Below are 14,363 nucleotides of genomic sequence, written 5' to 3' on the forward strand. Positions count from 1 at the left end.
TGTTACTATGTTTTACGATTTCAATATGTTCTTTAAATTTTCTTTTATATATATTTTTCTCCTCGTGTAGGATTTTAATATTATTTCTATCAATATTACAGTTACTATTTTTAATATGGTTATACCAAGGGGAGTTGTTATATTTTAATCGAATGGCTGCTTCATGTTCTTTGATCCGTATTTCTAAAGCTCGTCCTGTTTCACCTATATAATTTTTTGGATTTTGGCAATTACAGTTGATTTTATAGACTACACCTGTTTTTTTTTCAATATGTCACTATTAGTTTTATTTGTTTTTAATTTATTAATTTGTACTTTATGTGAAATTTTGTTGGTCAAAGCTGGGGTCAAGACTACATTCTCTTTTTTAAGCATTTTATTACAATTATCATAAATATTAGTGATGTATGGGAAGGCTTTATATGTTTTGTCTTTTTTATTTTTTATATTAAATCTATTTTTATAATACTGTGTTTTCCAAATTTTTAAAGTTTTCTCGGGATAATTGTTCAGAATGAATTTTTGTTCTAATTCATTTAATTCAATTTTTTGGTCCTTTTCATTGGTAGTTCTTGTGTATATATTTTTTAACTCCATTATATATGTATTCTTTTTTAAAGTATCTGGTATACAAGAGTGGTAGTTTATTGTTTTATTTACGTTGGATGGTTTTTTGTAAGTTTTAAACGAAAATTTATTGTTTTCATTTTTTATTGTTGTATCTAAAAAATTAATTTTTTTCTCTTTTTCAAATTCTATATCAAATTTTATATCTTCATTTATACTATTTACTGTGTTGAGAATTATTTTATCATTTGTTATTTGATTATTAAATAAACACTAAATAGTCATCTACATATTGCATTACACTTTTTACTCCTGGGATGTTTTTTATTTTTTTGTCCACCTCTCATTACTAATTCAGCAAGTTTTGGTCCCATCTTTGACCCCATACTAACCCCATTGGTTTGTCTATAAAAATTATCATATACTTCAAAATAATTTCTTTTATATGCAAATTGTATTAGATCTATTAAAGTTTTATTTATTCTTAATTGTATGAGACTGTTTTTTACTAATTTTCCATTTTATGTTAGGGTACATATTTTTCACATCTAGACTGATTAATGTGTCTGTTTTTTCTTTTTTAATCTTTTGAATAATGTTAATTACAGTCGACCCCCCTATAATTACAGTCCCTATAATTACGATTCCTATAAAACTGTGAAAAAATTGTGACGGTATCCATAAAAAAAGGTAAAAACACTCCTATAATTACGTAAGACGTCATCGGGCAGCCGAACTACTTTCCCGCTGTCCGTAGCGCCACGCTACGGAGAGATTTCTATCGTCTGGACAGTATTATATAAATTATATATAAATTAGGTACTGTACATATAATTATATATTAATTATATATAAATTAGGTACTGTATATATAATTATATATTAACTTAATTTATTGTAACTTTATTATAATTATATATATTTTTTCCGCCACGTGGCGCCACGCTACAGAGATTTTACGCTAACTATCGTCTGTACAGTATGTAAATTAGCTACCGTAAGTCTAATACAGTACTGTAATTTTATACATTTCTTGTGAAAGAAACATTTCTTATTCAACGACGGTTAAAATTATTTATATTAATGATGTCTCCAAAGTTCAGCAAAGTTTTCGCAGAAAAATAAGTTGTTAGAAATTGGCCGCTATTTGCTGAGCTGTTCCGCGACGAAAACAAGCTTTAGCAATGGCGATGTCGAATGGTGCACACTCGGTAAGTAATCCTACAATTTTTTGTTTATAGCGTAGTTTATACGGATTATTTCCAAAAAAAATATACGTATTTTGGAAATGTTGAGTCAGATTACTCTAGAATCGATTAATTTTATGGAAGAAAACCTTTCAATCAGCTGTAATCAGTAAACTTGACACATGTCGGGCTGTGATTGGAAGGGCTCGTAAGAAATCGGATTCCTAAAGAATGGAACGTATCTATGATCTTATAGGGGGGGTCGACTGTACTTCATCAGCATTTTTTATGCTATTTTTAGAATTATCAATACATTTTAATTGGCTTTTAATATAATTTTCTAAATTGTACAGTATCGAGTATCTGAAATCAACAATAGGTCTATATTTTTCTTCTTTTTTATGTGTTTTTAACCGTATATGTAATTTGGGGGTTCTATTATTACTGAAGTTAAGTATATTATTTTTATCTATTTCACTAATATTACCTTTCGAAAATAGTAAAAGATATATATTTGAACCGGAGTGCATATGATCGATATTTGCGAACGTTTTTGTAGCCCCTTTTGGGCTCTTCCTCAGGCTTCTTTTTTTATTCCAAACAAGCTGGTTGTTAACATTCCAATATCTATTGAATGGTATTCAATTTGTGATACCATATGTGCATGTGCTCCAAGATGTTTAAATAATATTGAACAATATGATGAATTTGAACGCATGTGCATTCAAACTCATTGTATTGTTATCGTATCATTTAAACATTGTTTGATAAAAAAAAGAAGCCTGAGGAAGAGCTCAGAAGGGGCTACAGAAATGTTCGCAAATGCACTCCTGTTAATTGGTTATTGTGAGTTGCTCCCTTTTATAAATTGAATAGATGCTTTCTCTTAAAACTTTTTACTTTAAACGTTTTAGAAACTTTTGTTTAATTTTAAAAGCCGCAAAATATGGTATGTTTCAAAAGTTATGTACAATCTTTTATAACAACTTAATAATAAATTAGGTTAAAAAATTAAATTAGACATTTCAAAGTAAAGTACGTAGTCTAAGCTATTTTTCTATGTGGTCAGCATTCTTTTCTAAACACTTTTCCCAACAGGAGACAATGGAAAAAATTATTTTCAAAAAAGTTTTTTACTTAATGACAGAGGACTGAAGTAACTCTTCCTTTAACATCACTGAAATACTCTTGAACACAGCCTTTCAGTCTCTTTCTGTTATTCCTGTGTATTCAATATTTATTATTTTCTAATTATAAAATTCCTTACCAGAAGTTTAGAAACTTTTTGTCATTAAAAGTATGATATTTATATTTACAAGTCAATAGTATTCATATATACAGAAATTTAACTTTCTATTTATTTCCTTGATTAAAGAAATTTGAAAAGTTAAAAACATATATATATAAACAATAAAAGTATAAACAAATATAGGTCTTTGTAACTAACTATTGAAAAAGAAATGTGAAGGAATGAGAAGTAAAATAATTTTTAAATAATTTATTATAGAAATTTTTTTTTTAATTTATAACTGTTATAAAATTAATGAGTTAATTTTAAAATTATGTTCTTTATCATTTATTTGTATTTGTTGAAAGCTGAGAATAGTCAGAATAGCCAAATATATTACTGAATAAAGAATAATTTTAGTTTTTTGAACTTAGCAATATATCATAACTTAAACTTTTAAGTTATGATATAGTGCCATGTTTCATAATTTTCATGGCAAGTCTAAATTGAGTTGGATTAAATTATTAATATATAAACACTTAAGGATTGTCTAAAATAGGCTTGGATAGAATAAATAAAGTACTCCTCAAACCTTTTAACCAGAGTTCTTCTAATTTTAGAATCGTGAACATTTTCGTCACCCCTCCTGGGCTCTTCTTCAGGCTTTAATGAATAGGCCGTTACTGTTCAAATAAACATTTGATGTGAATTTCTTCCGAACACTATCATGTGAAATTGTTCGTAGTTGTATTGCGCATGCTCCATAATCATCTCTTTAAACACTGTTATCCAGCAAAATCTGCCATGCTACAGATAGGGCCATTTCCTCCTTATAATTAATACACGTACCATTTCTTCCTGCCTTAAATATCTCGGAAAGCGGAGATTTTGTATGGGATAGCAATCCTATCCCATACAAAATCTCTGCTTTCCAAGCATTAGTGAGAAGACACACTAATTGATCACACACACACACTACTTGATGCAACAAGCTCTAACAACAGAACTCCAACATATAGAAAATATTGCTGTAGCTCATTGATACAACAACACTCTAGTCAAAAATTTGTCTAGAAGGCATGAGGTTTCCCAAAAAGCCATTGATCAGACAGGGCCACCATTGAATATACGTGATGAAGAAAAAGAGAGGATACCTATCACATATAACCTGATACTGAAATCAGTCTACAACATGGTAGCCGAACGAAGGGGCATAAATATTGCATACAGAAGATGTCAAACTGTCTTCAGGATACTAACAAATGGCAAAGACCTACCAAACCCTGAAAGGCTTCCAGGAATATACACAGTACCACTAGAAGACAACAGGTGTGATAGACAACTGACATATATTGGTTCCATGAAACGTTCATTAAAAGTGAAGTTAAAAGAACATGAGTCAGACATACAGCATGGTAGAAACACAATGGCCCTAGCAACATACACTTCGGAACAGGAAATAATGGCAGACCTGCATACGGCAAAAATCATTATAACGAACTCCAACCCACAACAACTAAAATGACTAGAAGCCATGAAGATATTTAAGGTGGGAAGAAATGGTACGTGTATTAATTATAAGGAGGAAATGGCCCTATCTGTAGCATGGCAGATTTTGCTGGATAACAGTGTTTAAAGAGATGATTATGGAGCATGCGCAATACAACTACGAACAATTTCACATGATAGTGTTCGGAAGAAATTCACATCGAATGTTTATTTGAACAGTAACGGCCTATTTGTTAAAGCCTGAAGAAGAGCCCAGGAGGGGTGACGAAAATGGTCACGATTCTAAAAATAGAAGCACTCTGGTTAAAAGGTTTGAGGAGTATTTTATTTATATTCACCAGTATGTAGAGAGATTGTATTGGATAGAATACCTGTGATTGTATAAAGTTGGTCTATCTAACTTTATACAATCACAACTTTTGATACAGGAAAGACAGTGATAGTGGTTTCTTTTGTTTAGTGATTACTATAGTATTTTTAAATTTAATTCTTGATAAATTAATTAAATTCTGTTTAAAAATTGTAAATTTCAAAATAGTTATTAAGCAGTGATTAATTACCTAAACTAATGTTATATATGATATATTTCAGTTGTCTGTTATAAACATAAAATTTTAAATATATTAAATGATTTAATTGATTTAAATTATATAAATATGTGTATTCCATATATAATTTGTGTGTGTGAATAAAATATTATATATTTCATTAAACAATTTTTTTTTATTAAAACAGATTCTTACACCATGTGAAATTAATCTCCTGTATAGTTGTCCATCAGATAAAAAGCAACATATTAATGTTGATTGTACTGAAATAGCCCTTCATGTATCACCAGGAACTATAGAAATTCTTTCAAATATATTAGCTACAATATCCACAAAATCGGTAAATTATAATACTTGTATTTATAATAATTAATATTTTTAGCAAGCCTATTACTGATTAACCATTTAATTGTTAATTGTGTAATTGGAATGTCATCTTATTTGATAAACCTGTAAAGTTTTTATACTGATTACATTCCTGAAATATATTCCTAACCTGAGAATGCATTGCTAATTCATGATTTCCAAAAATAAGATTTATGACTTTAAGGCAAGTCTACAAAGTGGACTATATGCAGTAAGTCTACACACATTTTAATGTTTAGATTTGGTGTATGTGCTGAAGTACCATTGTATAGACAGTATCTAGATTTTTTTCTTTAGACTAATTGTGATGCCCCACAATGAGTATATCACATGAATTGTGTATTGCAAGACAACAGTCTAGTGTCTTGTGCACTAATTTTCAATCTGCATGAAACCTTTCATAGTTTTATAATGTCAAAGTTTGGCCAGTTGGATAACCGAGGCAGTTAATGTAGCCGCCTTCTTCTCTGGAAAGATATAAGATGATGGATGGATCCAGAAGTATCCAAAATTCAAAAATTAAAAATATTTGAATGTTTAATAAGTACCTTTTATTAACATTTACACAATGATTACATTGCAGATGGTCTGATAAATGATATTTGCCATCAGATTTTTAAAAACAACAATTAGACATTCAAACAAAGAAATTTTAATTAATTTTTTTTGTCATTGGGGAGGACTTAAGCTTCTGTATTCCTCCATTTGTAACCACCACTACCTAGGATTGAAAAACTCCAGGAATTTTTATAGATGGTCTATCCTGGATATGTCAGGACCCATACCTCACCATTCAGCCATCCTATTGTGGGCCTGATCAAATCCATGATGAACTTGATAAAAAGTCATCTTACTTCTCACATGGAAAAAAGAGTCAAACAAAAAAAGACAGATAAGAGTAAAAAAAAGCCTGCACATGCAGCTATCACAGCCACTAGTACATGTTAATCTACATTGAGTTATACAAATTTTATGCTAAAAAATAATCTAATTGTCACTACAAAAAAGAACCTGCATACTTTTTAACTGTTATGAATCTTTTATAAAGGAACTTAAGTTGAGAATGCATTTCACTTGGAATTCTGCAAGTTCATTTATTGAATATCATGCAAATAAAAAAATTTTATAGAACATTTTATGCTTTTAAATATGTATGCACAAAATATTGTGGATATTACATGTAGGAACTCAGACACATTTCATCTGGCAGTAAAATTTTAAATTTGACTTTATACTTTTTATAAGAAGAAATTGTCAAATTAATGGATGGAAATATGGAGATGAAATTGAGCACTGTGAACATCAACAAAAGCAAGAAGTGACTACAGAGCACAATATTTCGTTACTCAAAGCAAATAAAAACCCAAGAAATTGTCATAATGAAAAGATCCTCCTATGTCAACATCTTGGAAGAATAAATAGAATCTACACAATGCCAATGGATCAATGACAATCATGTGCAGAAGCTACAGAATAGTTATTCATCTGACTTGTATGAATCTTGCCAAAGTTTTGCTATTAAGGCACTCTACCACACATTCCCCAGACACCCTGTGGCTCTTCACTTTTTCAGACTGATAAGCCAGGTAAACAACTACATCCAATTGTTGACAAAGCAAGATCACCAACAATAGGTTTAGAGATATATATACATAACTTATTAGCCAACTATCTAAAATGCTATTAGTACACTATCCAAGATTTATTTCAGCTTTTGGTTAAGTTAAATGAAATTAGGCAGCAGGAAATGAGTACTATCAAATTATTTTATACAGTTAAAAAGCTTCAGAAAATTTCAGTCTGATAAAAGTGCCTTCAGCAGAATCTGTTTATGGCAAATAAGCTGATATATTGAATAAAAGATGTGTTTAATTTAATTCAACTGTTATGAAACTTAATTGTTATGGTGGTAGAAGATTTCCAAGTAAGCACTAATTAAGCTAAATAAGTTAATTGAACTAAATAAACTAAAGCAAGCTAGTATAAATTGAAAATTGGTAAAGAATCACAATGTTTTTGAAGAAATTGATCTATAAAGTCTCCATTATAATATGTCTAATAAATAAGTATTATATTTTTTCAGTTTGATATTTATATGATAATTTGCTATCAAATAAAATTCAAAGATTGATTACTGAGTGAGCATAAGGGACTAAGTGGATTACTGAGATAGTCCATAATAATTTCATAAGATCAAGAAAAAATGTGAACAATGGGTTTTAAATTTTTATAGAATATTGCCAAGGTTAAATTAGGGTAGTGGACAAAGGTATTTTGGATATACCATCTTTAACTCCTATAAAGATGCTATGTTTATTACTATTAATTTGCTCTACAGTATTTTAAACTACATAATTTTGTTTTATCATTGTTTTATTTTTTGTTTTTTTTTTTGTTAAATATTTAAAATATTTACAGTTATTTAATTAGTATATATATAATTTATATTGTTTGTATAAATTATTACATGTTAATCATGGATGTGGAGAGCATTGTCAGCAATTTGAAATACTGGAGTTGGCTATTGAACACAATCAGGAGAACTTCGTAGTATTTTATATAGTGAATACATAATTGAAAAAAGCTTGTTTATATTACAATAATAATGATATAGGAAAAAATATTTATTTTCTACTGCAAGTTTCCATCTTTCATTTAATAATTTATATAGTTTCAATTTTAATTATTTATTGTTACATATGATATAAAAAAAAATATTTATATTTTTCTGACTGTACATTTAATTTTTTTAGGAAATTGAAGAAACTGTGGAGGAAATTAAACCAGTGGATTATAGTAATATATGGGAACCTTGTAATGTAAATGATCAGTCATATTGGTTTTTAGAAACAGTGAAAGGAAAAGATGAAGCTGTTGAAATTACAGAAGACTTTTCCTGTGAAGAATATGTATGTGAAACAACAGCATCAGAAGAGGTATTATAATAATAATAATTTATAATGCATTAAGATCAATCTTTATATACAAACATAATAAAAATTTTTTTGTAGATGGTTTTAAATATGAAAAAAATAATTCTCACTATTGAAGCTGGCAGAGGTTTAAGAACAGTCCCAATGATTTTATTAGAATCTTCTTTTCATTCTGAAATTAAGGATTGGAGTTCATTAGTGAGTTTTTAATAAGTGTTCTTTTATAAAATGTTTTTTAAATATTACTTTTATGTTACCAAATAAAAAAAATATTTACAGTGACACAAACACTTCAAAATCACTTCACTTCATAATTTCAGTAGTGTAGGTCAATTATTAGAGTTTCATTAATAACCATTTGCTACCTGTATGAATAATTGGCAATTTTTTATCTCAGAATAATTCCACAAACTGATGTATTTGCATTTTTCTGAACTTTTAGCAATACAGATACGTTTGTAATCCTTTGCAATTATTATTGTTGAATTTGCTTTAAAACAGTAAATCTGATTTTATGAGATGGGAAATAAATGCTGAAAGTTCAAACCTTCAGCACTTATTTTCTACGCCATAGAATAAGATAATATAAAGTAAATTCTTTTAAAAATCTTACTAATATAATTTACAATTTCCTATACTTTCGCTTTTTTTTAAATAACATGAACTTATCTCAAGTGTTGTTACTTGGATATATCATTTAATGTCAAAGTAAACAAACTTGTTTTGTTTGCATTTATCTTTTAAAATTTATACAATGTTTTATGTAGTTTGTTGGAAACACCAATAAATATACTGTATGCACAGGGTAATTCAAAAGTCACAGAAATTTTAAAAATTAATAACTCACAAACTACACACAGTAAGATGATTCAGTTTTCACAGAAATGCTTAGAAAGAAGCAGGATTTTTTATACTAAAATTTTTACATTTCTTGCCATTAGATGGCAATGTAGGAGAGTGAAAGCAGATGGCAAGCATTTAACTGTGTAACATTCATACAAGATGAGCACCTCCACACATTGTTACTCCTATCAAACAACCCTTATTTGTCATAAGGGTTTTTTAACTTTTGGAGAGAACCATGTCCTCAGTTGCTTTTTTCTAAATGAGTGGCCTTCAAGGTCTTCAGACCTTTTACCATGTGACTTTTGGTTATGGAACTACTTTGAAGTCAAAGGTATACAGACATCAGATAACTTTATTAACCATGTTGAAGAACTCTATCCAATGTGAAGTTTCAGTAATACCAACTGAAATGCTCTTTAATGCTGTTCGTAGTGTCATACCACATCTAACAGCTGTGCTCATGAATGATGGGCACCACATTGAACATTTGTAAAATTAAGAATATAAAAATTAAAATGTTCTTAGTGTAAGCTCTAGTAACAACTACACAAATTATATAATCTTATCAAGTGCCATCCAATGGCAAGAAATGTAACTATTTTGGTACTAAAATTTTTATTACACACACACAAATCCAGCTTCTTTCTAAGTGTTTCTGTGAAAACCACTTCATCTTACTGTAAATAGTTTGTGAGTTATTAATTTTTTAAAATTTCTATGACTTTTGAATTACCCTATATATATAAAAAACCAGTTTACTATAGTGAACATCATTATGTATATTATAAAGATAAATTAATTACAGTATTTAGAGTTAAAATCGTTCACTTAAATAAATAAGATTAAAACATTTTTGAGAAATTCAAAAATGTTGTCTTCAGGTAGTTAGCTTTGAAACAATAATGACATATTGTGAGATCAGCCTGGACGTAAACTAGGTTACGCCACTTACTGGCACTAGTCGGTAAGACCAGTTCTCTTACTTTTTATAGGAGGGCTGTTATAAACGATCCTAATTGCGAGATTTGGATCTACGTCAGGATTCCTGTGACACCAGTTAATCAATCTTATTATATGTGGATTAACACGCGTGAAGAAATCTTATGATGATTCAAATTAAGAGTCATGTCTTATATAAAACAAGCAAGAGTAAGTTTAATGATTCTATATAAGTAAAACTAATACAAATATCAATGAACGAGGGATAATAATACGACAATTAAGATACACGATATAGGCATGGACTTATACTATACCCGCTTCGCGATCGAGAGAGAGAGCTCACAAAATCATTAGAACATACAACCTGTGTTAGTTGTTCTCATCTTCTTCTCTGTAGGCAAGGGACACTGTGGAGATAAAGTTCATTTACTTCTTTTCATGGGAGATCAATATGTGCACAAAATCAAAGTATAACTTCCAAGTGCTAACTCGGGAATTTATTCTATATGTGACTCGTCTAAGGGCATTGGTCATCAGGAGGAAAATGTATGGAGTTCGGACACTCTCTATGTCTGTTGATGAACTCCCCGATTTCTGACAAATTCTCTATATCTCCTGATTTTCGACCAATCATCGGCCAGTAACTCTTTCATGAGAAAGGATGAAAGGGGAATGAATGAGGGGTAAACATTTCCCATCTGAGCGGGATTTTAACCAGATAAGGGAAAGTCAGAGGATGTTCTAACTTCTGCGAAAGGAAGTAGCATCTGTTATCTGCCTTTTTCCACGTTTAAAACATTATTTTCTCACCAAAAATGAATTAATATTTGGTGACAATATTTAATATTATTAATAAAATTATTTTAGACCCAGGGCCTTTCAGGTCTCACAATATTAAATCAAAGTTCTTATGTGTCAAATGGAAATAATTCAAAATAACCAATTAGAATTTATTTTTAAAAAAGCACTAAGAATTAAGATAAATAGATTGAAATACATACATGATTTGCTTCATTAATTTTATTTAAGATTAACCAGAAATCCAGAGGATGTAACATTGTCTTGTTTCTAGGTTTTAATCACCTCATGAGTAAATTTTTCAAACAAATTATTTAGATCATATATGCTCCTAAGTAGAGGGTCATCATGTTGACATGAAGTGTATACCCTTCTAAAATGTATTTGGCAAATTCAGTACTTATGAGGTCTTTGTTGACACTTGTGGTCTTGGTGTTTACTTAACTTTTTTTCCCCCAAAGTTGTCCCAATGTAATGACAAATGGAACTTTGGGTTGGTAGGAGATTGGAATACTATAAAGCCCATAAAATCTGTTGGCTGTTGAGACCACTGGTAAATAAAAGAATCCATACAACTTACAATTTAGAAAAGGCTGTGTCAAAGTTTCTATGGAATGTCTTGTATTATTACCCTTTAACTTGCACATTGTATAAAGATGTGAAAACCAGGATATCTATTAGCTTAAAAGGGCAGTTCTTAACCAACATACACTTTTATAAAGCTATGTTATTTCCCTGTTTCCATCATTGCTCACATTTGAGTTAAATGTGCTTGCCAAAATAATGATATAAAACAAAGGTTATCCACTACAGGGCTAGGGATGTGATTGAAATGATTCTTAATAATAATTGTTTTATGTTATTATTAAAAGTATATTTTATTATTAAAGCTCTCTTCAAGGTTGTGTTGCATAGCACCAAAATCACCACTTGGTGATATTTTTACTTCAGTGGCCATAAAAATATAATATTGGTAATAAAAACCCTAGTCCATTTATCTCAACATTTAGCATGAATTTGAATCACAAAGCACACTACAGGAAAAACATCAGAATGTCTACCGCCTGTGTGATGGGAATCTCATGCACCACACACCCTGAGATTTGGTGACATCATATGGCAAGGTCAGGCAGAAAAATAGGAATTGATGTTGAAAACTGAAGACAATGCACAGCATTTGCCACACAGCATTTCCACATTGAGGATTTTTTATTGATTGACAGAAAATTTGGCGAATTTTTGGGGGTGACTTTTTTTCACTTTGATCTTTCTCAGTAGATTAAAAAATTTTGACATGACAGAACCTGTGAAATACTGTTTAAACATTATGATGAAATGGGTTATTTAGAATTATTCATTAAAAAGCTATTCAAAAATTATTTTTATTGATGATGAGGAGAGGGCCAGACGTTTCAGTCGCCCACCATATGGCCCTCTAGATTCATTTAAATTTTCAATTTAATAACTAGTAGTTTCATTGAAGATTTTAATGTAATAAAAGTAAAATTTGGAACAAATTTGAATAATGAACTATTAATACTATTATTTATTTTTTTTATATAAATGCATGTACTTATAACGAAAAAATAGATAAATAGTAGTATTGTAGCATTTGTATTATTTTCCAAATGTTTTATTTATCTCAATTTGTACTTTCCTACCTTTTGTTTAAGATTTGTTTAGTGTCAGTTGTCAAATGGTATCCTTTTAGAGACCACATGTTCTACCTTTCTCTTTCAAAATGTCATTAATGTTTTTCTGTACTTTATTTTTTGGCAAGAAATTTATACTTTATTTTTTGGCAATATCAATTTTGCAATATTTTTCATTGATATTGATTGTTTCCATTATAGGATTGTCTGTAAATTATATAATGCAATTTTTAAACTTTTTAATTACTATCCCAGCCTCCATAATGCCATCACACATACCCATCCCCAAAAGTACGTAATGCATATTCTTGATCAACTCTTTTAATTGTACTAAGGAAAAATACAGGATACTAAACAAACATTACATTATTATATTAATTACACGTGTAATGTATAAAGTGATGACAAGCATTATGGTGTAGTAATCGCTTGTCATTTCTGTATATAAAATTAAATTGTCAGTTATGAAGCCTTTGTTTATAAGCTTCTAGAATATTCCATCACCCGTTATTGCCTGGAGGGACAATAAACCCAGAGGGGAAGCAAGAGAGAGTATATAGTGACTCATGGTTGAGAGAGTATTTCTTTTATTTTCAGTGCTATTATGGGAAGAACGTGAAGGTGACCAGCAATGAGACTGTGCAAAGGAAAAGTTATGAAAGCCTATGGAATAATGGACTCTGCTCCAAACAACAAAGTTTTCCTGACCAGGAGAAAACTGCAACATGAATTGAGTAAACACTCACATACTAGCACCTCCTCTCCCTTGTATTTTTAATTGTTTATTGATGGTAGGATTGTCATGTAAGAAAATTCGTGGATTAGACTAATATGTAATACATAATATAAAAAGACAAAATGTCTGAGTGTAACAAGAACCTAAAGCATTGTAATATTTGAATACCCTCTGAATATTGTGTATGTTCAACTTAACGTTAACTCAACTTTGTGTTGNGAAATGGAAAAGGATTGCCATTAATTGCCGAACAATTGTTTTGACGGCCTTAAGATTTTATTTCTGGAAGCTTTCCGAATATAGCTGGCGACCATTTTTGACGTCACAAACAAATAACCCGATTGGCCGAACGACTCCTAAAACAGGGGAGTAATAGCGAAGTAAGTAAGAGCCAATGTTTTGCCGAAGTTCGTTTAGAGAATGGTCAGAAATAGATGTTCGTCGTCTTTGCAACACATTTTAAACCACGGTTCAGCCACCCAATGTCTATAGGCTGTTCTGTTGTGCACTAAGAGGACCTTTTAGTTTTTGAAAATAAATTAATAACTTATAATATCTATGTATGTATATATGTGTAAGTTATTAATTTATTTTTTATAGTTTTACTACAGAAAACAATAGATGAAATATTTAATACTATTAAATTTCTGCTAATATTTCTCTTTTTATATAAATTGTGTGTGTGTGTGTGTGTGTGTGTGTGTGTGTGTGTAATACAAAAGCATATTTGTATTAATTTTTAATTTTAAAAATTTAAATATTTACTAATTAAAGCTGTACATTGGATGCAACTTGACTGTTGAAATGGGATATTATAATGAGAAACTAGCTGTTTGGGAACCTCTCATTGAACCTGTTGAATTACCTACTGGACAACTTAAACCTTGGGAAATAACAATGCAGGTAAGTTTAAAATAACTTTCAAGGCAATGTCTTTTAAATTGAAAATTTGTGTAAAAAACACATTATTTTTTTGTTATATGAAAAACTTGGCAACTTGATCAGTTATAATTTTTTTAAATTCATATTTATCTATTAATATTGATTTTGA

General features: G+C 29.7%; 1 protein-coding gene across 1 annotated transcript in view; it reads left to right on the forward strand.

Moving 5' to 3' along the window:
* The window catches only part of LOC111622618 (vacuolar protein sorting-associated protein 13-like), a 435,263-nt gene that overhangs the window by 258,786 nt on the left and 162,114 nt on the right, over nt 1–14,363 (forward strand). Inside the window, exons 44-47 of the mRNA XM_023365028.1 lie at nt 5,227–5,379; nt 8,159–8,341; nt 8,417–8,536; nt 14,087–14,215. Coding sequence (XP_023220796.1) covers nt 5,227–5,379; nt 8,159–8,341; nt 8,417–8,536; nt 14,087–14,215 — 585 coding nt within the window. The remainder of the gene's footprint in view (nt 1–5,226; nt 5,380–8,158; nt 8,342–8,416; nt 8,537–14,086; nt 14,216–14,363) is intronic.

The sequence above is a fragment of the Centruroides sculpturatus genome, unplaced genomic scaffold (genome assembly GCF_000671375.1).
Source record: "Centruroides sculpturatus isolate CEXI.00-Female unplaced genomic scaffold, Cexi_2.0 scaffold106, whole genome shotgun sequence".
Lineage (NCBI taxonomy): Eukaryota > Metazoa > Arthropoda > Arachnida > Scorpiones > Buthidae > Centruroides > Centruroides sculpturatus.